The 23477-nt window shown below is 36.2% G+C and overlaps 1 protein-coding gene and 1 long non-coding RNA gene across 2 annotated transcripts; one reads left to right on the forward strand and one right to left on the reverse strand.

Moving 5' to 3' along the window:
- Nucleotides 1-753: 753 nt before the first annotated feature.
- Nucleotides 754-19191, reverse strand: LOC108664603 (probable pyruvate dehydrogenase E1 component subunit alpha, mitochondrial). Its single transcript, XM_018151225.2, is given in 8 exon segments — nucleotides 754-2148; nucleotides 3029-3131; nucleotides 3748-3890; nucleotides 4130-4378; nucleotides 6121-6381; nucleotides 6775-7047; nucleotides 8794-8901; nucleotides 19056-19191. Coding segments are annotated over 8 exon segments (1374 nt in total). The 5' UTR covers nucleotides 19104-19191; the 3' UTR covers nucleotides 754-1959.
- On the forward strand, nucleotides 16233-18187 carry LOC108664604. The gene is made up of 3 exons (XR_001930372.2): nucleotides 16233-16297; nucleotides 16900-17055; nucleotides 18084-18187. It is a non-coding gene; the product is annotated as an uncharacterized LOC108664604 (long non-coding RNA).
- Nucleotides 19192-23477: the final 4286 nt, after the last annotated feature.

The raw sequence follows: 23477 nt of genomic DNA on the forward strand, positions 1-23477 counted from the left end.
TAACATATTTCTACCACGATTAACTGATGTCGAATGATTTCGTGTAAAACGGTAAAAAATTGTTGTACCTAAATTATTTTATATCCATTTACAAATCTTATTTGGGTAATGGGTAGTAGACTTCGATTGTATGCATTCATTTCAAACATAATTTTGGAATTTAAGGCAGCAATTCTTTATGTGCCTGCACGTGAGTCACACGAGGATTAAAATTTCAAAAGAATGCATACTATTATATATCTAATCATGAGCTTTTACGTTGAAGTTGGACTTAGGAGTTTGAGCAGTTATTTTTGAATCAACACTTTGTTCTCGAAATCTGTTTTTACAGCATTGGTAAAAATCTTGAATACCTATCGGTAGCACAAAAACGCGCATTCGTAAGAAGGGGTGTAATAGAATATAAATCAGTCTAATTTCTGCTCATAAAGGGCCTAGAAAGTATAAAATTCAACTTCTGTGCAAAATTAAGTTAATAGACGAAAGCCTTTCTAATATAAGCGAATCGCTGAGCGGCTGAAGTGCCGTAAACTCTTGTTTACGATTATGTGCGTAGAAAGACCTGCCCCTGGTAACTCAAGTTACCGGTCAAGATAATCTTCTCCGGTCTCGATAGATAACTCAAGTTATTTGTTCTCTGTCACGATAATCCTCTTCCTGAGAACGACTTCAACTACGTCATGGCTTTAAGAAGGTAAGATTGTAGGAAGACCCTATCAGGATATAATTTGAGTATGAGAAAAAGTACACTTATAAATTTTTCATTTTTATTAGATTCTGTGCAGTAAAGAACAAAGAAATTATAACGAGATTCCAGAACATCACAATCAAAAGAATAGAAAAGGAGCAGTTCAGTATCAAATATGTAAGCAACCCTCCAGGAAAAAATTACGGCAATGTTCTGAAAATTGTGAGGCAATAGAAGAACCAATCTCAACGACGAAAATTGCTGAGAAATAGAATAAACTTTAAACCATAATGAAAATATCCATCAGAGAAATAAATTAAATCAGATCGTCGAGAGACGAGAGTTTATAGTTTACAGATGAGTTGGCATCTCAAATCAAGATTGTAAAACAAACTAATTCACCTACGCTCCGGAACAATGAAAACAATCAAGTATTTAGTCCAGGAGAAAAGCATACGCGACAAAAAATAATATTGCAACAAACAAACATTGCGCAACTCACAGCAAAACAAAAACTTTAACATCTTTTGTTTGCATAGTATACAAACAACTTGCAAAGCTTCAGTCCAAATGACATCAGGTCACATGAAAAACATAAAATAAAAACTGGGAAACTGCTCCTACTTTCAACAATATTTGTATAGAGAACACGCAACTCCTTTCATATTTACATTATGGCATCACTAGAAAAGCTGCACTCCGTAACTGCACCAGGAATAGCCTGTATATATACTACTTGTGCAGACAAAACGTTTTGCGAAAGTCTGGCAGGGCTGATCTCAAACAGATAATTCAATGTAACGTACATGTATTTCAGCAGAATATTTTTATGATAAAGATCAACAGGGTATACAGGGCAATTTGGTCATAAATACACCATTTAATGCGGCAATGGAGTATAAGATGAAAGACTACAATAAACAAATAGAGTAAGAGATTTAAAACGCATCATTCGCTTTGTGCCAGTACTCAACCTATGAAATGCTTGCCGACTACAGCTAATAATTAATCAAAAAAGACTTAGCAAAAATATTTGACCTGAAGATCGGCATAATATTCAACGAAAATTTGTCTCCACGTATTGAAATGCTGGATCATTTTTTTGTCAGGGGAACGAAGAAACAAGTGCTATGTCATAAGTGCTGGCTACTGATGGCAGGGGATTTGAAAAGGCCTACTACGGACGTTGAAATGCCGCGCGAGGCGCTGGTGTTTGTGGGGTCTGAAGGGCGTGGTGCCACGTATCTCAGTCTCCAGAGGACATGAAAGTCCTAGTGGGCATTGAAGGGCTGCGCGAGGCGCTGGTGTTTGTAGGGTCTGAAGGGCGTGGTGCCGCGTATCTCAGTCTCCAGAGGCTCATAGTAGACGTCAGCAGCAAGCTCCTGCAGGGGGACCTCCTTGTCGCTCTTGCTCACCTTCACTGCTTCGTCCACCTCCTTGCGCACCTCCCCATCGATTTTCTGTGTTACGATTTGAAATTTTGGTAAGTAACTTGAACTAATTTCAATAACTGAATTATCTCCATTGATGATTCATTAATCCGACATTTTAACTAACATTCGTTGAAATTAAAATTAGCGGGTAAAGATTTGTAAGAAAAATAAAACATTCAAGTGTCACCACCATCAAATTTCTAATAATAGGAAGCATCAAAAAATCCTGCGATAGGCAGGAAAAAAATTCATTAACCATATTTTTACATAATGCAATAGTCAATATAAAATCAATTGAATCCGGCAAGAAGATATGGAGCTTCAGTTGTGCAATGTAAAAAAAAACAAGAAGCCATTCTACTTTTAGACTCTTTAGTTATTGACGCAAGACATGAACTGAAGACCTGATCAGGCAGCGGCTGTGAAGCATCATGCTCTTGTGTTGATGTCAATATGTTCCAATTTGGTAGTATTATATTCCAGGTTTAATATCATGCCCGCAGGTTTGATAGTATGATATCCCAGGTTTGATGGCATTATGTTCCAGGTTTGATGATATCATACCCGCAGGTTTGATGGTATGACTATGATATCCCAGGTTTGATGACATCATGCCCTCAGGTTTGATAGTATGATATCCCAGGTTTGATGGCATTATGTTCCAGGTTTGATGATATCATACCCGCAGGTTTGATAGTATGACTATGATATCCCAGGTTTGATGACATCAGCCCGCAGGTTTGATAGTATGATATCCCAGGTTTGATGGCATTATGTTCCACGTTTGATGGTATCATGACCGCAGGTTTGATGGCATCATGCCCCAGGGCTTAGGGTATAATGTCGCCAGGTTTTATTATGGGTATTATTAAGGTATATTTCCGCCAGCCCAGTAAGATTACTCTACCTTGAGCTCCTCTGCTGTGGCGAGCGACGCCTGAACGATCTTCTCCCGCCACAACATGATGGGATCGCGCGTCTGACGCACCTCTTGGATCTCCTCTCGAGTTCTGCAGGGTTCATTACACACATAAATATTACTTTACACTATTAATAAAAATATAATAACAAAAATCAACAATATAAACAAAATATAAATGAATTCCAGCAGATACATCATGCAAGCACCATCTTATAATAAACATAAGAGAAGATTTTGAATGCCAAAATTATTGAAATGTAAGCTCAAAAATTAGTTTTTATCTATATATTCACGTTTATGAACATGACTCTACAATAAAATACTTACTCGTGAACATAATCCCTTGAAAAAGTTATTTATACCTCAACCATTTTCATACATCAACCAGTAAGACGTGTCAGGATCATACTCATTAAAAAAGTATATAAAATTATTTGCTTCAACCAGGAAGATCATCCTTGTGTAAACAAAACGCATTTAATATTCTCAATCAAGATGTAGTTCAGTGATATTGAAATGCCTTAAAGACGTGCCAGGATCGTACTGGTGAAACAAATAATACATAGAATTCCTAACATGTTATCTAAACTTGTAGGGATGATGTTAGAATACATTTAAGATCTGCCAGGATCATACTTGTGAAACAAACAATACATAAAATCGCTAACATATTATCTGAACTCGTAGGGATGATGTTAGAATACCTGTACGAGGTGCCAGGATCAGACATTGAGTGGCCGGAGTAGCGGTAGGTGGCGATCTCAAGCACCAGCGGGCCGTTCTTGGTGCAGTAGTCCTGACAGTAGCGCAGCGCCTCCCGCACGCTCAGCACGTCCATCCCGTCAACCTGAAAACATCATAGGTATAATAATAAATAATTATAGCATAGGATAGAAATAAAATGTTACAGTGAACATTGACACAACTTTGCGTGTGACCATGAGACCATAAGTTACTATTACCTAACATGTACTACTAATAGTAACTTATTGTACGTTTAACGGTAGTACCGTAATAGGTTTTTATTTCCTCACATTTAATAAACGTCAGCTATTCTAACCAGAGTTCCTGTAACTCTGAACTCACCCAAATGCCGGGTATGTAGTCACCACGAGTGTAATAATTGACGCTGGCAGAAGCCCTGTCGACGCTGGTGCCCATGCCATATCCGTTGTTCTCGCACACAAACACCGCCGGCAAGTTCCACAGTTTGGAGATGTTGTAAGCCTCGAAGATCTGCCCCTGGTTGGCCGCCCCATCGCCGTACAGTGCAACGCATATTCCTCCATTACCGAGGTATTGGTTTGCCAGAGCAACGCCAGCCCCAACTGGGACCTGGTATGGTGACAAAATTTATTACTACAAGGTACTTATTCCCGGTGGCTCATTAGACTTCATTCAATTAAAAAAAAAGGCTTTACCCAATATATTTGAAACAACGACCACAAAAAGTAGAGCAGGAACTTAAGTTGCTGTAATATTACGTAAAGTATTGAAGCTATACTAAAGGCAAATGAAGTGATGGAGTAGACTAGACAGGCTTTACTGAATAATGTATAAGATTCTGTCAGATTGAAAATAACCCCTAATAAAGCCCCTTTCACACAGGGCAGTAGATACTGCGCGCATCAAAAATGCCGCGGCAGTATTTACATCGCAATCTTTCACACGAGGCGCTTTTTACTGCTGGGATCTATCAGTCTTGCAGTGCTTTATGCTTCATCAGTCCATCTCTATGTTTATGTAACAATATTTCTAAATGGAAATCTATCTCTACGTGAGAATAATGTAAATACATCTCTATGGAAATACCTATATATTTTATGGAAAATATATCTTATATGAAATATATCTCCATCACTTCAAGGATATATATATTTATCAATGTATATCTTTATGTTTATGTAACATTATTTATGTACCGATATTTATGTAATAATATTATGCTATAATCTATGCTATGTCATGCAGTGCTGTTTATTATGAACCTAAAATACGGCACCACTGTCTGCTAGGATGGGGCGTCAAAAACCGCCCAGTGTGAAAGATTACATTGAATACCATTGCAAGCTAAACTGTCGCGACAAATCTACTGCCGCAGTTTTAGCAGGACAGACGCGGGCGTCAGGCGTCAAGTTCTACGCCGCAGTAAAAGCAATTTCACCCGAAAAGTGAACATGTTGCATTGTTTTTTGTTGCATTGAGATTTAATTTCTTTTGATAGTATTTTTGAATACTATGCGTCTCTATACATAATTTAAATCACTTTTCCTGTTAAGTTTGTGTACTTACATACATTCAAATACGATTTTTCAAGTGTACAAATATTTATTTCCCCCCACTGTATGTATATAATCCTAAAAATTCACAATTTCTTTAAGTGAGGCAGCAGTTTACCTTGAAGCAGTTATAGCTCATAAGTTTTTCTATCCTTGCATTGTTGCAGAGCAGTCTGGTGCTAATTCCTGGCAAGTTATGTGCAACCGTGAACATATACTGGAGAATTATGAGCTGAGTTAAGGCCAGTTTGGGGCCAATCTTGCCAACTTTGGACAAATCTGATCCAATCTTGCTTAGTATAGGAACTCTTGACTTCACCCTTCAGTTGAGTCACTGCTTGCCACTGGTATGGCAACAAACTTAGTGTGTAAAGCCAAGTAAAGTTTAGGAGGCTTTAAAATAAGATCACCTCACATGTGATACCCTTCCTTTAATTATTCTTTGTCAAGTTTAGTTTCATAACTGATATTATGGCCTAGCTTAGATGATTAACCTGTTAACCTCGTATAATCTGTTACCTCAATATCCACTTTGGATAACTAGCAAAATTTTTTGTTAGGTTCATTCCATGATTCATCAGCCCAGGGGTATTTCAATTACTAACCTGATAACTTGCATCTATTACCCTTATGTTCATCTTGATTACTCATTGAATTTTGATCACCATTGTTTACCTCAGTCATAATTTATCCCATTTATCAAAGAGCTGGAAACATACAGGCCACACAGCTGCTCTTTAGATTAGGCTCACGCTACAAAATTAACAGGTAGCACATATATATATATTTTGGTGCCACCCTTCAAGACGACAGTGATTCAAGAAGTAATGTGAGAGATGAGTAAAGATTTGAGTACAAAATGTGAAGAAAACTCCAGGTTGCTTTCAAGAAACCATCTCTTCAATGAAATAACTTACTGGTAACAGAACAACCCATGACGTAGGCCCAGCCATGATCTCTGTAAGCGGTGATGATGGAGTCTTGGGGACGCAGCACACCAACCATGCCAACGCAGATGGCCTCCTGTCCGCTGTAAAGATGGCAGAAACCTCGCACTGCCTTCACAAATACATTACCAAATCAGTATTTTTACATAAAAGTCACATTACATCAGTCGAATCAGATCAAATTTGCTGATGCATAACATTTTCGAATAAGAGAACACAATAATGAATAATTCACATAAAAGTAATCTCACTTCAATAATTAGAACCTATACATCAAATTAGTTTAGCATAATGTCCAAAATGGTAATTCTAACTAATTTTGAAAAACTACTACAATATGGTCCATTAGAACAGTGGAGTTTCATTGACTTCCAAGAAAAAGGCATTAATTTATGACAAAAAATGCAGTGATTCCAGTATCAGAAAATTTCCAGAGAATACTGAGTAAATCTAAAACTGCTAAACAACAGAAGAGAGATCCACAGGTGGAAAAATTATGTCTAACCTTCTCTTTGTAGAGGTTTCCAGCAGCAGATTCTATCCTTCGGATGATTTGCATTTGGCGATAATAGAGAAGTGCTTCATCTCTTGAACATGTAGCAGTGCTGCTGGGAGCTTCCTCCAGCTTGTGCAGTTTGTATGGCCGAGTGTCAAACGTGGCCTCAGATGCCGTGCTGCTGTTACGTTGCTGCTGCTTTTGAGGTTGAGATGAGCCATTCTTGTTTGCAAGATTCTCAGTAGCTGAAGTGCTATCTTGCCAAAGAGGACTCAGAAATCTCTGAAAATAAAAATTTTATGTCAATAAAAAAAAAAAATATATATATAAAAACATTCATTACATGAATACTGACAAATGATCAAATTTAATAGCACAATCTTATTCAATGTTTTTCAAGTAGTTTCTATTGAACATACTAAGTTACCATACACAAAATCTTCCAACACAACAGGACTAAATAAGTGAAACCTTACTTACAAAATAAAATGACTGTATGCATGAAGACATTAAATAAAATGAAATGGACTGATTCACAGCATTATTGGCATACCGTAGCTATCTGCTAAATAAAGAAATGCTATTGAAAATAATACATGCAATACATACCATAGAATTAAAATAGCTTGAAAATACTCATTAAAAAATTGAAGTAAGTGCCGTTTGCAGTAATTGAAGTAAGTGCAGTTTTCAAACTTTCTTCTACTATATAGTAGAAAAAATAAAAATTGCTATTGGGTGCCAACACCAATTACTACTCTTCTTCATTGCTAGATTATTGTAATGCTATAACACTTGTGTGCAGTTTGAATAAGAAAGTTTATCATTCAGTCTTGGCAAAATATTTAAGTTTGTCTCAGAATAACTTGCATCCAATTTATTCATGTACAGTGAAACAATAATAGATATTTGGTTGTCTTGTAGTTTTTAAAATATAATACAACAATTTAAATTCATATTTCCATAATTATGACTGAGGGACCAAAACAGTTCTTGACAGTCAATTTAACTCAAAATTTAAGGATAACAAATTAAAAGGGTTACTTAATTCTGAAACACCCTGTATATAGGAGAAAAAAAAATTGCTTTTGGGTGCAACACCAATTACTCTTCTACATTGCTAGATTATTACAATGCTATAACAGTAACACTTGTGTGCAGTTTGATAAGAAAGTTTATTATTCAGTCTTGGCAAAATATTTGATTTTGTCTCAGAATAACTTGCCTTCCATTTATTCATGTACAGTGGAACAATAAGAGATATTTGGTTGTCTTGTAGTTTGTAAAATATAATACAACAATTTAAATTCATATTTCCATAATTATGACTGAGGGACCAAAAAAGTTCTTGACAGTCAATTTAACTCAAAATTTTAGGAGTTTTACATATATGTGTGGCACTCCTGTATAAATTTGTGATAGCTTAATAACTGAAATTTCAAACTTTATCCTCCTCATGGTTGTCAACTTTCCAACCAGATAACATAACAAATAAATTAGAAAGTGGTGGCTACTTTGTACACAAGCTTGCATTGGTAATAAATAATTTAATACAAAATTACATATATAAATAAGGGATACATTTAATGATACAGTGACACCTTTTGACTATACACCACTTGACGTCAACACTTCCCAGTGCAATGATGCAATCACATTTTGTAAAAAAACATTGTCCTCTTAGTCCAAATGAGAGTTTCTGGTTCAAACACAAACACACATGGCAGCCAACACCATTTTCCTAACCCTTATATTATAGCCCTTGTTTTGGTATCATTCACGGAATAAATTTTTTAAACTTTTACTTTACTAATGGAAATGTCCCAACCAATCATACTAAAACAATTAGCTTGCTTTCATCACAATTCAACTTATTTTCTTAGAGAAAACAAAATGCCAAGTAAATTCAATTGAGAATTTGAGATATTTAATACCAATTACATATAAATCAAGAGGTATCACTGTGATTTCTGAGATTGCCACAGAAGCAAGGCAGGTGCCTATATATATTTCACACGGCTGGTGTACCACAGTGAGGTCCCAGTAGTCAGACCAGGCCAAGGAAGCAACACTGGTTGAAGTTGTTCTGTCAGGTGAATGTTGGGAGGAAGTTGAGAGTGCTCCGCTAACTTGGCGCTGCACCCAAAACATGAGAATAAACCTCATAAGAAATTTTAAAATTCTAATTTGAATCTAGGTAATCCTTAACCCCTACTTATGTCAACATATTAATTCCAATAAGTATGAACATCTTAAAAAACAGACTAGACGAAGCTATGCAGGAGCATATGTTCAGTCTTAAAATGCCTAGCAAATTACAGAGCAGGCAATAAGTCCAGCAGCTATCTCAATCAATCGTCAGTTATGGAAAGATCGGGTTCCAAAGGCCGGATCCCTTGTGAATCAAGTCACGAAAAGTTCAAGAATCGGCAACAGGCCATGGGCCTATGTCTTCAACGCCGACACTTCTATTCTATTCTAATAAAATCTTCATATTTAAAGTGATTTAATTAGTAATGAGCCAAAAAACATAGGTACCTATGAGTAACCTAGATATAACAAATTTTTTCTAAGAGAATGAAAGGACAAGATGAAGAGGCTGCCTTATCTGCTCTATCTACCTACTTCTTCATTACAAAATAATTGTACAATTATAAAAGTACAGGCAAAATTTGAGCATTAAAATAGTAATCCATGCCATATTCACTACAAGACTGCTCATCAATTGGCCAAGATCATGTTACCTCAGGTGAGTGAACTGGTAAAAGAACCAGGAGCCTGTAAACTACAGCACTTAGAGCCAGACAACCAGAGCCCTTTGTGCCAATGAACCAGAGCTCTTGAGCCAGTGAACCAGATCGTTATAAGCCAGAAAACCAGTCAAAACTCTAAAATTGGCAGAACCCACCCTTGAATGAAAAAGAATTGCCCATGATTGTGGACAATTTTATCAATTTGCCTAGGCCCTTTCCTAATTTCTCCAGTACATATTTTTAAAACTTGTGCCTTTTTGCATGCAATTTTTTAAACTCACATAGTAAATGAGTCATATGACAGGTGATTAAAAGACAATTCTGCCTGATATGCCACATTACAAACCAGGGCTTTCTGCTCAAGAAAAGTATTCTGTTCTAGAAGCAATAAAGAAATATGAGCTACAAAAAATAAATGTGTCTTATATTAGTCAGAATAAAAATTTTAATTCAATTCATTTATTACAAGTGGTCTTGAAGATGTAAATTATTTTTCAACTTTCTTATTTGCACTTATTCAAGAAGAATTAATAATTATTATTGAATACTGCTTTGTCCATTCATAGGCTGCAATGCTGCAAGGTGCTAGCTTAAAATTTTCATACTAGTTTCTGAAATCTTGCAGCTCTATTGTGACAAATTTTCAATACATTAGAATATTCATATTAGAAAACATACTGGAATTTTCCTACTGATGAATAAAATCTCACGGTTCCAAAGTGGCCAATTTTCAATACATTAGGAATCTCATGACTCAATCATGCACTGATATTTGAAATTGAATTTAGTGAGTATAAAAAAGGTAAGAGGATAGGCAACTAGTTCAACAAAGAACTTGACATTGTGGTAAACCAGAGATTCTATCAGAATCATTTCATTTTCAATTTCCTTATCTACTCAAGCTTTTAACCAATATCTTATGTACGGTACCTATGATAATTCTGAAATCCATGATACTTTGCTGGTCTACTAATATGACTCAAAGTGAACTTGAGGGAGAGCTCAAACAAGTCTCTGCTTTGCCACTGCGCTTGAGGCCTGCTTGGCCTGGCATGGAATATATCTACCATTCAAGCCAGAACAACAAAATGTTGGTGAAGCATATGACATCACAAAATTGTGCATGGAATGTCATATATAGAATTGTGCACCAGGCATCATAGAATGAAAGGTAATTGACCTAAACTATGATTTATTTCTTCAAAACATATGATGGTTGTCACTAAAACATTCCTTTCCATTTCAGGTATGTTTTTCACGATCTTTTTTTATAGTAAATTCACTTAACGTAATTAAAATTGTGTGAAATTACAAGCCGTCCTGTAAGCTTGCAGATACATAAAAAATGCTATAAGGCTGCTGATATGAAGCTTGCAGTGGACAAGGTTGTTGTAAATACTCAATGGCATGTTCATGGATACGGTAATATCACATCAATAATACGATAATGTCACATTAATAATACGGTAATTAATGTATATGGTAATATATCAATAGAGGAAAAACAAGTAAAAATCACAGAAAATGTCATTTATTCTACCTCTACATCATCTACAATGAAAGAGGAGGACTTCAGAGTATTGTTAGCAATGGATGAGTACGCTCTGCATGCTTCAAATGTTTTGAAATTAAGTTTTATTCCAAGTGTCCCGAGTAGCCCCATTCAACGGGGCTACTCAGGACACTCTTTTTTTGCTTCTGGCACCTTACGAATAGCGTATGGAATTTTTTTGAAGATGCCATTCAATAGCCCTTGCAAAGAGCTATAAAATGAGCCTAAATTTGTTTATGAAATGTTTCATGGTAAGAAGTTATGAATGAAAAACATTCAAAAGTGTCCCGAGTAGCCCCGGTTGACGGTACCCCAAGAGCTGGGGTAACAAAGATCATCACTTTTCTTGAAATTACATAAAAACTATGAGAGGCAGGAGCCAGCAATTTATGGTGAGTGAACCTAGGGTATAGACCTGTATTTTGCACGTTTCAATTTAAGTTCAATTTAGCTAGTAAAAAATGGCATCATTTAAAAAAAAGTAGTCTAAGTTAACCAATTTTATGGTACTGTATTTTTAATGTGATATTACTGTATCCATGAACATGCCATTGAGCATTTACAGCGACCTTGTCCACAGCAAGCTTCATATCATAAGCCGTATAGCACTTTTCTGTATCGGTAAGCTTACGGGAAGGCTTGTAATTTCTCACCATTTTAATTTGGTCAAGTGAATTTGCTATAACAATCAATGATCAAAAAATGTACCTGAAACAGAAAGGATTATTCTAGTGACAACCATCATATTTTTTGGAAAATAACTCATAGTTTTGGTTAATGACATTTCATTTTATGTTGCCCAGTGCACAAATCTATCTATGACTTTCCATGCACAATTTTGTGATGACCAATGATTCATTAATTTTTGCTAAGTGATACTATTGATTTGGCTGAGTGAGGTAAATGATATCAAAATTTTTTGTTGTTAATTGATTTTTAAGTTGACTGGAGCCTTTGCTACCGTCAACTGGGGCTAGTCAGGCAGGCGGGGTAACTCGGGACAGTCCTCCGACACGGTGCAAAACTGTTTTTATAGCAAAACTAATTGGAATATTGCAAAACTAAGTATAGTGGCATAAACTTTAACATTTTTCCTATCTATGTAGTATAAAGGAAGTTCAAAAATACTACATTCAATAGCTTTGAAAAATTCCTGAAAAAATTGTGAAAAACAATATTTTGAAAAAATACTTCTGTTAAGGTCTGTAGTAAAAAAATATTCACCGTATTAAAAAATTTTACCTACATAAAAGTTGCACCCAGGTGTCGCTTGAAAATGTAACTGACAGATTTTGCCTATCATATTATGTAACTTTGCTATTTTTGAGGATTCATTATAATTATTCCCATATATTCTTAAGTTTGATTAGCGCGGTTTTGCTTAACACAGTAAAACTTGAGGATTTATTAACCACGTTAATCAAGGGATTGCTGTACTGCAAGATTATGAAATACAGATTTCTATCTAAATCTTGCAGCTTTCGTGATATAATATATAAATTTATAAATTTTGGAACTTTGCAGCTTTGTAAAAAAATTTATAAAGGATAATTCACAATAGAGGTGCAGAGATATAGTCAAATGGGGTAATATGGTTTTTTGCTGATGATTTTCAACTATGAAACATTTCATGATCAAGTTTAGGTTCATTTTAAAGATCTTTATGAGGGCTATTGTATGGCATCTCCAAAAATATTCCATATGCCAATCGTAAGGTGCCAGAGGAAAAAAAGCATCCCTAATTGTTCCTTTTCCTTTGTTGATGATTTTACAATATCTATTTTTCATCAACAAAAATTATTTTTTCCATTCTATATGTACTTGACACTTTTAAAACTTCCCCCAAAAAACCATGCTATTGAAAGCAACCTTGTCCACTGCAAGTTTCATATCGGCAGCCATATGTATAACATTTCCTCCATATGCTCACGGGACTGGACTTGTAATTTTGCACCATTTTAATTGGGTCAAGTCAATTAATAATTCACTTTAACAAAATCCTATTTTTTGCTGAAATAAATCACAATTTAGGTTAATTGCTTTAAATGTTGCCCAGTGCACAATTCTATCCATAACATTCCATGCATAATTTTGTGATGGCCAATGATGCATTAATTTTTCATCAAGCAAATTTTTTTTTTGCTGAGCAAGGCAAAAGTAATCAAAATTCTTTGTTGTTTATAGATTTTTTTCGTTAACTGGAGTTTTTCCTAACCAAGGTTCTACCGTGAATGCATTTTTAGGGGCGTCTCCAACTACACCATCCAGCATGGTGGAATTCTAGATTCCAGAATGTGGACAGTCACATAGCTACACTGTCAACACCAGAGTGTTCCAAGCAGTACGGGGAGTGAGAATGCAATTTGGAGTAAAGCTTGTGAAAATGTAACTGGGGACTGTGATTCTGTTACTGAGGCGCTCTTGTCTAATTGACCAGGGCGTGCAGTCCAATTTAGCAATTGTGCTCCAAAATTTCATAGGTCATTAACCCTTTAGCAGGCAAGCATTGAAATATCCAGAAATTGAAATTTCAGAAACCATTTCAAGAAAGTAAGAAATTTTATACAAAATATTTATTCATGTGTATTTTTAAAAATTTTGCCTGTTGAAGGTTTAAATCAAACTTGAAGAATCCCTTAGATGTGGTCAATACACAAAATTTTTCTTTATAATTAAAATTCAGTTTATGCAAATGAAAAACTAGAAATATAACAATTTAATTTAATTCAATTTAATCAAGTTACCTGAAATAGCTAAATACATGTATTTTTGTTTGATTGAAAAAATCCTGGTTTGCACTTGGCAAACATATCATTTCATAAAATTTTCAACTTCCACAGTCCGCATTACTTCAACACTTCTGCCAAAATATCCGGCAAAATGTAATAACAAGTCAACCCAAAACGTTTCCTTGAAGATTGTGTAGTTGCAGTCATGTCAAAGTGGTCAGACTGCATTATCATGTGTTCAGGTGCCACTTAAGTGAGGACAAATGGTAATGTTGCTGTACGATTGGACTGTTTTAGGGTAAAATTAGATATTTGGAGTAACATGTGCAGGTGACTTTGTAAATAAGTTTGCGGCTCATAAATGGCTTTTAGAGCTGAGATATGGAATTCACGGCTCAAAGAAATGGAAATCATGGTTTAAAGAAATATATTCACTGGCAAATCCATAAAACCACAGCTCAAAAAAATTCAGTCGCAGCTCGTCAAGTAGATATATTCCATGCCTGGCATATAGAATGCCACCCTTCTCAGTCATGCAGAAATGGCTGACATTTTGTTTTGGATTGATGTATAAAAATTCTGTAAATGAAGTTTCAAAGCCAACATCTGTTTGCACTTTATTTTAAAGCAAAATTTTTCTACATAACAAATACTTTTTACAACAGACCTTAACAGAAGTAGGTACATTTTGATAACTGTCAACTGGGGTACCGTCAACCGGGGCTACTCGGGACAATTTTGAACGTTTTTCATTCATAACTTCTTACCATGAAACATTTCATAAAAAAGTTTAGGCTCATTTCGAAGGTCTTTGCAAGGGCTATCACATGGATTCTCCAAAAAATTCCATATGCTATTCGTAAGGCGTCAGAAGCAAAAAAAGAGTGTCCCGAGTAGCCCCGTCAAACGGGGCTACTCGGGACACTTGGAATAAAACTTCATTTTAAAACATTTGGAGCATGCAGAGTGTACTCATCCATTACTAACAGTACTCTGANACATTGAGTGGCCGGAGTAGCGGTAGGTGGCGATCTCAAGCACCAGCGGGCCGTTCTTGGTGCAGTAGTCCTGACAGTAGCGCAGCGCCTCCCGCACGCTCAGCACGTCCATCCCGTCAACCTGAAAACATCATAGGTATAATAATAAATAATTATAGCATAGGATAGAAATAAAATGTTACAGTGAACATTGACACAACTTTGCGTGTGACCATGAGACCATAAGTTACTATTACCTAACATGTACTACTAATAGTAACTTATTGTACGTTTAACGGTAGTACCGTAATAGGTTTTTATTTCCTCACATTTCATAAACGTCAGCTATTCTAACCAGAGTTCCTGTAACTCTGAACTCACCCAAATGCCGGGTATGTAGTCACCACGAGTGTAATAATTGACGCTGGCAGAAGCCCTGTCGACGCTGGTGCCCATGCCATATCCGTTGTTCTCGCACACAAACACCGCCGGCAAGTTCCACAGTTTGGAGATGTTGTAAGCCTCGAAGATCTGCCCCTGGTTGGCCGCCCCATCGCCGTACAGTGCAACGCATATTCCTCCATTACCGAGGTATTGGTTTGCCAGAGCAACGCCAGCCCCAACTGGGACCTGGTATGGTGACAAAATTTATTACTACAAGGTACTTATTCCCGGTGGCTTATTAGACTTCATTCAATTAAAAAAAAGGCTTTACCCAATATATTTGAAACAACGACCACAAAAAGTAGAGCAGGAACTTAAGTTGCTGTAATATTACGTAAAGTATTGAAGCTATACTAAAGGCAAATGAAGTGATGGAGTAGACTAGACAGGCTTTACTGAATAATGTATAAGATTCTGTCAGATTGAAAATAACCCCTAAATCCAATTAGCAGTAATTTAGGTATTAAATTGTTGGTTATCTAGTGATTAGATAATGAAAATAACAAGCAACACTCTTGTCGTAGCATCACCTGAGCTCCGACGATGCCATTGCCTCCATAGAAGTTTTTAGCATACATGTGCATAGAGCCTCCCTTGCCCCGGGAGCATCCTTGAGACCTGCCAGTCAACTCAGCCATAACACCTGTACAGAAAAACTTTTAATGAACACGAAGTAAAGCAAGAAATATACGGAACAAATTCAAGAGAAAAAGAATCTCAAACTCATTGAATAAAATAAATGTTATAAAAAGATTTGCAACCTATCAATTGCTCCTGTCAAGGACCACATTTTAGCTAAGAAATGAGCAACTTTGGAGTTGAAACATGTTGCATTTGGTTATCTAATTAGCAACAGTTTATCAAATAATTAAAATGTGGTAACCAGTTATACAGTGTTATATTTTTGGCAAATTACTGCATCACTTACCGACTGTGGTTCATGTATAACGACCATTGAAATTTTGAATTGCAAATTTACCAATCATTAATAAGCCAAAAAGAACATATAAAGGCGGAGCAGGAGCTCGTGCGGCACGGCTTCATCATCTCCCGCCCGCCTATCCTCACGCTGCCCAGGTGCTCTGTGCCAGCAATTGTATTGATACGAGTCGCAATAATATGGCCATGGATAACAATTATATGGCCATGGATAACTATTATATGGCCATGGATAACAATTATATGGCCATAGATCCCAATTACTTGGCCATGGATCGATATATCGATATGGCCATGGATCAATATATGGATATGGCCATGGATTAAAATATGGATATGGTCTTAGATCAATATCAATATTCTGTCTCATTTTGAATTTAGACGAGTCTTGTATTGACTCGCATCTACTTTTCACAAGCGGCGATTGAAACATAAACGTCTTGCACATCAAACATAATACTTCCCTGTCCAAAGTTGAATAGATTAGAACTAATACTAAAGAATTGTTATAGCAGAAGTTGACAAATATTCTATGCGTACAATTTATGACCAGAGAGTGCATTTGAATTTTCAAGGAGTTGAAAAATTCTTAGATGACGTTAGCAGATCAAAAGGCAGATTAGCAAATAATAATATATTAACAATGTTTCGAATGTAGCAACATTCATTTTCAAGTTAAGAGAAGCATTGAATAGTGAAATTTGGTTGGACAAGAATATAATATATTTTTATCATCACAGGATCGCCACGGTGGATGGGGAGCTTCTGGGCGGAGAGTTCCACCGTGTGCAGCAGCAGCCGCCCTCGCACTCCAACCTCGCGCTCAGTCTCGCCAGCCTCGAGGCTCGTCTTGCTCACGTCCCCTCCACGGCTTACTATCCCCTCATAACGCAGAGGTATACGTACATACAATTTGGTTGTATTTCACTTCTGCTATTTTGTCACTAGTAATTTAGTGACGTTACTTTCATCACTAAGAAATATGTACACTCTAAATCTATTTCACTTTTTTCCTTCAATTCTAAGGTAGTTTTATTGCACTATTTCTGTTTAGTTTTTCTTATTTTGTCACTAGTTATTTAGTGACGTCACTCAAAGGTATTATCATTAGTCACATCACCCTCATCACTTAGAGGTACGTAAAACTTAATATTATTTAACTATTTATATTTAGTTCTAATATTTGATCATTAGTTATTAACTATCAATCATGAATTGTTTCAACATCATTTACTATGTCGTGTAGGAAATTGTTATTGATTTTTAATACAAGCTTTATCAAATATATGTGCATAGTATAGGTAGAATAATATTCATTAATTTGTATATTATCTCATAGTGTTTACACTTTATCTTTTTTCTTGTAATTTGGAATCTTAATCTTTTCTATGAACTGATCTCGTAGTTTTGCCAATGTTATTGATGATATTCTCTCAGCTGTGTATTTGAATACTCGCATGAACTGAAATATTCGAGAAGAAGTTACTAATTTCTGATAAGTAATTGTTTTGGCCAAGTCACTTTTATTCATTTTAGCACATTGTTATTCGGCAGTCTTGGTATTGCAGACGCAAAATTTCACCAGACGAAAATGAAAACCCGGAATTAATTCTAAGGTCTTATGAGCCTGGAGTAATAGGCCAACTATAGCTGAAATATGTACTGGAAATAATGTTCAAAGTACGAGTGTTACCAAACTAACCTATTTTTTAAATCGACTAAATACGGATATGTTACTCATTAGAAACAAGCAAATCAAAAGTTAGCATGTATCTTTAACCACTCATCATATGGTATTTTTTAATGTATTATAACCTATAAGTCTGCAAATATAATCTAAATTATTTTTATTCGTAAAGCTATTTAATGAATTTTAGAAAATGAAGTTGATATCATCATCATAATCAAGATATTGAATCCTCAGAAAAAGCAGCAGCGAAGACACTGAGGCCAGGAAGCTGCCTCTGGTGATCAGGGAGAAGGACGTCGAGTATCAGTTTCACCGCATCATTCTCTTCCACCGCCTGCTCAGGGTGAGTGCATCACTCAACATCCTCCTCTTCCACCGCCTGCTCAGGNAAATGCAAGAATTTCAATCTAAATGTGTCGGCAAGATCTTCTGAAGGCAAAAATTTGGCTACTGAAGCGTCGCCAAAGAAATTGCAATATTCATCCACTCTCTGCACAGTGGGATACCAGCATTATCTTACATAAGAAATTAGTTTAAATCTTGGGTAAATAAGGAAATTAAAAATGAACTGATTCTAAAAAATCTCTAGTTTGTCACTATGTTTGAGAGTGACGTAAACCAATCAGAACTTGAGTTGCGCATATGATACAGAGATCTATTTATAGCCATTTATTTCTTGCTATGTCCTTAGGCCCTTAGGGTGTCCGTGTCAGAATATGGTGTGTTTACCCTATCACTTTTCAACATTTTTTCATAGATTTTTTAGAGCTAGTAAATGCATGTTTTTTTTCTTAAACTTCCTTTATGCTACATATGGGATTATGGGAAAAATGTTGAAGTTTACACCATAGCCAGTTTGTCACTATTTTTAGCTTTGCAATATTTCAATTAATTTTGCTGCTATAACATTTTTATGCCATTTCACTGTCCTAAATAGTAAATCCCAATTTAACCCATCCATCACTTATTAAGTAATTACCCTGTTTGACAACTGAGTGAACTGACAGTACTCACTTCTAGTTTTATTGTTATAGAATACAAATAAAAAAAATTAGCTAAGCAATGAGCACAAGCCTGTAGACGTCCTGTACTTAGTACCTACTTTGAAGTTTTGAACTATATACCTAGGCTAGGTATTTATTAGGACTCTATTCCAATCATTCAATGAAAATCTGAAATATTTAAAAAACACCAATATATACTTACAGCACTATTTGCTCGTGAGATGATGCTTCTTCCAACTTTTGACAGCATTTTATGAATAGATTCACACAGTTCACACTTTCGAATTTAGTCTCCACACTCTCCAACTCTCCAGCAAACATCGTCTGCAGACAACCGGAGTTTGTTATTGTTGAATCTCGAGCTTGAAAGCATCTCAAAATGCTTTCTCAGCATTTAAACAAATTCTTCTATCAACTTGTATATTTTTGTTATTCGTATTATTTTTGAAAAATTTTACTGTTTTAGTAGATTCGGATATATAAATTTTGTTCCGACAAGTTTGTGTCACTATAACTCTATATTAATTTCCTTCTAGCAATCAGCAGCAGCGACCAGTTCGCAGGCGGGTCCGCAACAGTGTCGATTCAGTCGTCTCGGACAAATTACTGTGGGGTCAGACTTAAAAGCAAGTGAGAGAGTCAGCGGCGTTCATACGGTAAACACCTTACAATTGTGCTCTGTGATTACTAGAATTCCTCTGACTCTGAGTCTGAGATTAACGTAAAATTTTCCTCCGTGATTAACGTAATACTCAGAATACCCACACATTTATCAACTTGATTTTGAATTTGCTTTTCTGTANCATTGATTTGATTTCATAGCATCGATACACTTACAATGATATTGAATTACTGATAGTAAATTAGTGACAGCATTAGCAGCACTGAGCACACTGAGACTGAGCACAGCATTCACAGCAACAGCCTAGCAGAGTAGCAGTAGCAGTACTAGAGCAGGCCGGTAGCAAATAGCAAAGGAAGGAGAGATTTTGTTAGAAACCAGTTCATTTCAAATTACCTTATATAGTTATTATAGTTTTTGTATTCAATATCTATACAATACTGCTGGTATTCAATATCTAAACAATACTGCTGGTGCTGGAGTGCTGGTAAGTGGTATCCAATATCCACTATGATTATCCATGATACGTTCCTGAAAGGCTGAATCCTGGTCTGCTCATAGCATTCTGCCTACTCATAGGACTCCTGGAGATCTGGACTCGAAAACAAGACTTACAAGATCTGTCTCTTATACACATCTAGATGTGTATAAGAGACAGAGTTAGTGCTGTCACGACGCTCTTCTACTCAGTTGTTTACCAACTTGTGAATTACTGCCGGATGTAGCAAATAAGCTACATATCATTTCAAAACCTTAGATTTCAAAATGTTCATGTTATATAATATTTTTGACAATTTAATATCTTACTATGCATCATTACCTATACAATGAGTATGATTTGCACTAAGATAATCATTTGGAAATATTTTCTATCGCGATATCAAATAATGAAAAAACAGCGTAACACTCACCAGACTCAGGAACATGTTTTGACGCGTCTTCTCTCGATTATAGCTGTCATACTACTGACGCAACGAAGCAAATCTTAGTTCCACTTTGTAGCTGTTGATGCACTCTTTGCAACGGCGTTTTAAAATATCCTAGATTGTAGTTAGAAATGCCCTAAAAATAGACTAGAATTTAATGTAGACTACAGTCTACATCCGTCCTGAAAGGGTTAAAAGCAAGTAGAACTACTATAGTGTCAACAGTAGTCAGTAGGTCATGTAAGGCCAGCCAGCCTTTATGCCTCAGTTGTATACCAGATTCCACCAAATACAGTTTTCCCCAAACCTATAGTCTCGTCTCTGTCCATCTTCCTCCATAGCTAGCTTGGACTTCGAAGTCATTAGTCATACGACTAGGTAGGGCAAACGTCGCTTTTCTGTCAAATTGATGAATTTCAAATGAAAAATTGTGTTTTATGGGGTAGAATATGAAACTTGTTGAATGTTGACATTATTTCACAAATTGGATACAATAAAACTAAATTATAGACGTTTATCATTTTATGACTACCTAATTTTTTTTCTAGATAGCCTACTACCTAAATCTACCAAAGTACTAACACTGTAGCAGGGTGGTGGGTGGCCCAGTGGTGAGTGGTTAAACGTTGAAGTGAGCACCACTGCACCAAGAGTAGGCTAGGCTAGAGTTGGGCTAGGTAGTGCTCTGATTGAAAATAACTGTGAAGCGCCACTTGAAAGATCACTTAGGCAAATACAACTCAAAACCCTGTCATGGGGCCACATTGGACTGGTCTTCAGAGGCTCCCGCAAATCTGAAACGAATAAAAAATGAGCACCAAGATTAGTGCAGGGAGGCGTGGGTTCAATCTCAGGCTCAGCACTGTGAGTCAGTTTCTGGTCAGAATCGGCAAGGAGGCTGGGCAGAATCCCGGCAGATACTAAGCACAACAGAATTGTAGCAGTGGCCAGTGAGTTGCAGGTTCGAGACCGCAAAATGCTGTGAATGTTCTTATTGTTCTGCGATGCTAAGAATGGGCTACAGCCCTACAGGCCTACTAATTGCTGAAACTGCTATTATTATTATATAACAACTACCTAGTAAAAAGTCACATCCATATAGTTAAGTAGGTATACGAGATAATATACTTAACCAACAAGCTCTCAGGCCCAACGGTCATCCCATCAGGCAGACCTGTGGCTTTATGTCCACCCAGCGTGGACCCCCCGCAAAGAAGAAGATTAAAAGCAAGTAGAACTACTAGTGTCAAAAGTAGGTCATGTAAGGCCAGCCAGCCTTTATGCCTCAGTTGTATACCAGATTCCACCAAATACAGTTTTCCCAAAACCTATAAGGCTATAGTCTCGTCTCTGTCCATCTTCCTCCACAGCAAGCTTGGACTTTGAAGTCATTAGTCATACGACTAGCAAACTTAGCTTTTCTGTCAAAATGAGGAATTTCAAATGAAAAATTGTGTTTTATCGGGTAGAATATGAAACTTGTTGAATGTTGACATTATTTCACAAATTGGATACAATAAAACTGAATTTTAGACGTTTATCATTTTATGACTTCCCTAATTTTTTTTCTAGATACTACCTAAATCTACCAAAGTACTAACACTGTAGCAGGGTGGCGGGTGGCCCAGTGGTGAGTGGTTAAACGTTGAAGTCAATGAAGTGAGCCGTCTGAGCACCAAGATTAGTGCAGGGAGGCGCGGGTTCAATCTCAGGCTCAGCACTGTGAGTCAGTTTCTGGTCAGAATCAGCGAAGAGGCCGGGCAGTTAAGCACAACAGAATTGTAGCAGAATTGAGTTGCAAGTTTGAGACCGCAAAATACTGTGAATGTTCTTATTGTTCTGCGATGCTAAGAATGGGCTACATAACATAATGATGTTGGCGCTGGCCGCTGAAATGTAGGCCTGATGTGGCCTACTACAGTAGGCTACTGGCCTACTAATTGCTGAAACTGCTATTATTATTATATAACAACTACCTAGTAAAAAGTCACATCCATATAGTTAAGTAGGTATACGAGATAATATTTGCCTCATTAATTGGTACCGGTACTTTGGTAGTTGTATAAAAATGAAGTAACTATACCTATACTACTGTCAGTGTCAGTACTCGGTACTGTGAAAGGGATCAATTCAAGTTGCAAGTTGAAAGTAATTTGTGAAAAAATACCCTGATGCTGAATTATAGCATGAACACAAATGATAAAGACTAGGACATGAATAGCTATAGAGTATAGGCTAGGTGACAAAGGTACCTACATAGTTTTAACTTTTAAGTTTACTGCCTAACCTGGAAAATTTGGCTGCAGCCATGATCCATCTAGAAATAAGTCAGAAATCTTAGTACCTAAATATAGACAATTTGACCAGTTTCTATGCCTCTTCTTCCAATATCTAAAATAAAAAAGTAGAAAAATACAAATTTTTGCTACAATTCTCCAAAATAACACATGCAATGATGATTTCCAAATTCCACCTGTTATTTATAATATTAGGCAAAACTTTCCTGAAATTGCAGATGATAGCCATCAAAAATAATGGGTAAAAATAGGCTTTTTCATTTTTTAACACGTTGACTCCAAAGTGGTATATAGGTATGCGTACCACGAAATGTATTTTCCCAGGACGTAGTGGTACCTACATATTTCAGGTCGCCTAAAATCGGCCAAATCCGAGAACAAAAAAGGCCGATAACTTAATATATACTAGTTTATTTATAGGTTCCGCTATAAAAATTCCATTTTATCCATTTATTTTCTTTTTGCAGTATTTAAAATTTAATTAGGAAGTACCTCTGTAATAAATTTTAGCCAGCCAATACAATTGAGAAAAACTAAATCACAGAATTTGTCCGGAATAAATGACAGTCTGTGGCAACCCTGTTTAAAAACAGTACAAAAACGAAATAATACTACAAGATAAAGCAATCGTAGTCAACGTGTTAATGAAGAAATTAAAAAGGGCCATAGGAATTTGTGAAATTGGCAAAATTCATGGGCATTTCTAGCTGATTCATGGGTGGCTTCTGCCTAATTTTTCAATTTGGTTTCTGCCCAAAAGTTTTTAAATATATTGCTCA

Source organism: Hyalella azteca, unplaced genomic scaffold (genome assembly GCF_000764305.2).
Source record: "Hyalella azteca isolate HAZT.00-mixed unplaced genomic scaffold, Hazt_2.0.2 contig5000, whole genome shotgun sequence".
NCBI lineage: Eukaryota > Metazoa > Arthropoda > Malacostraca > Amphipoda > Hyalellidae > Hyalella > Hyalella azteca.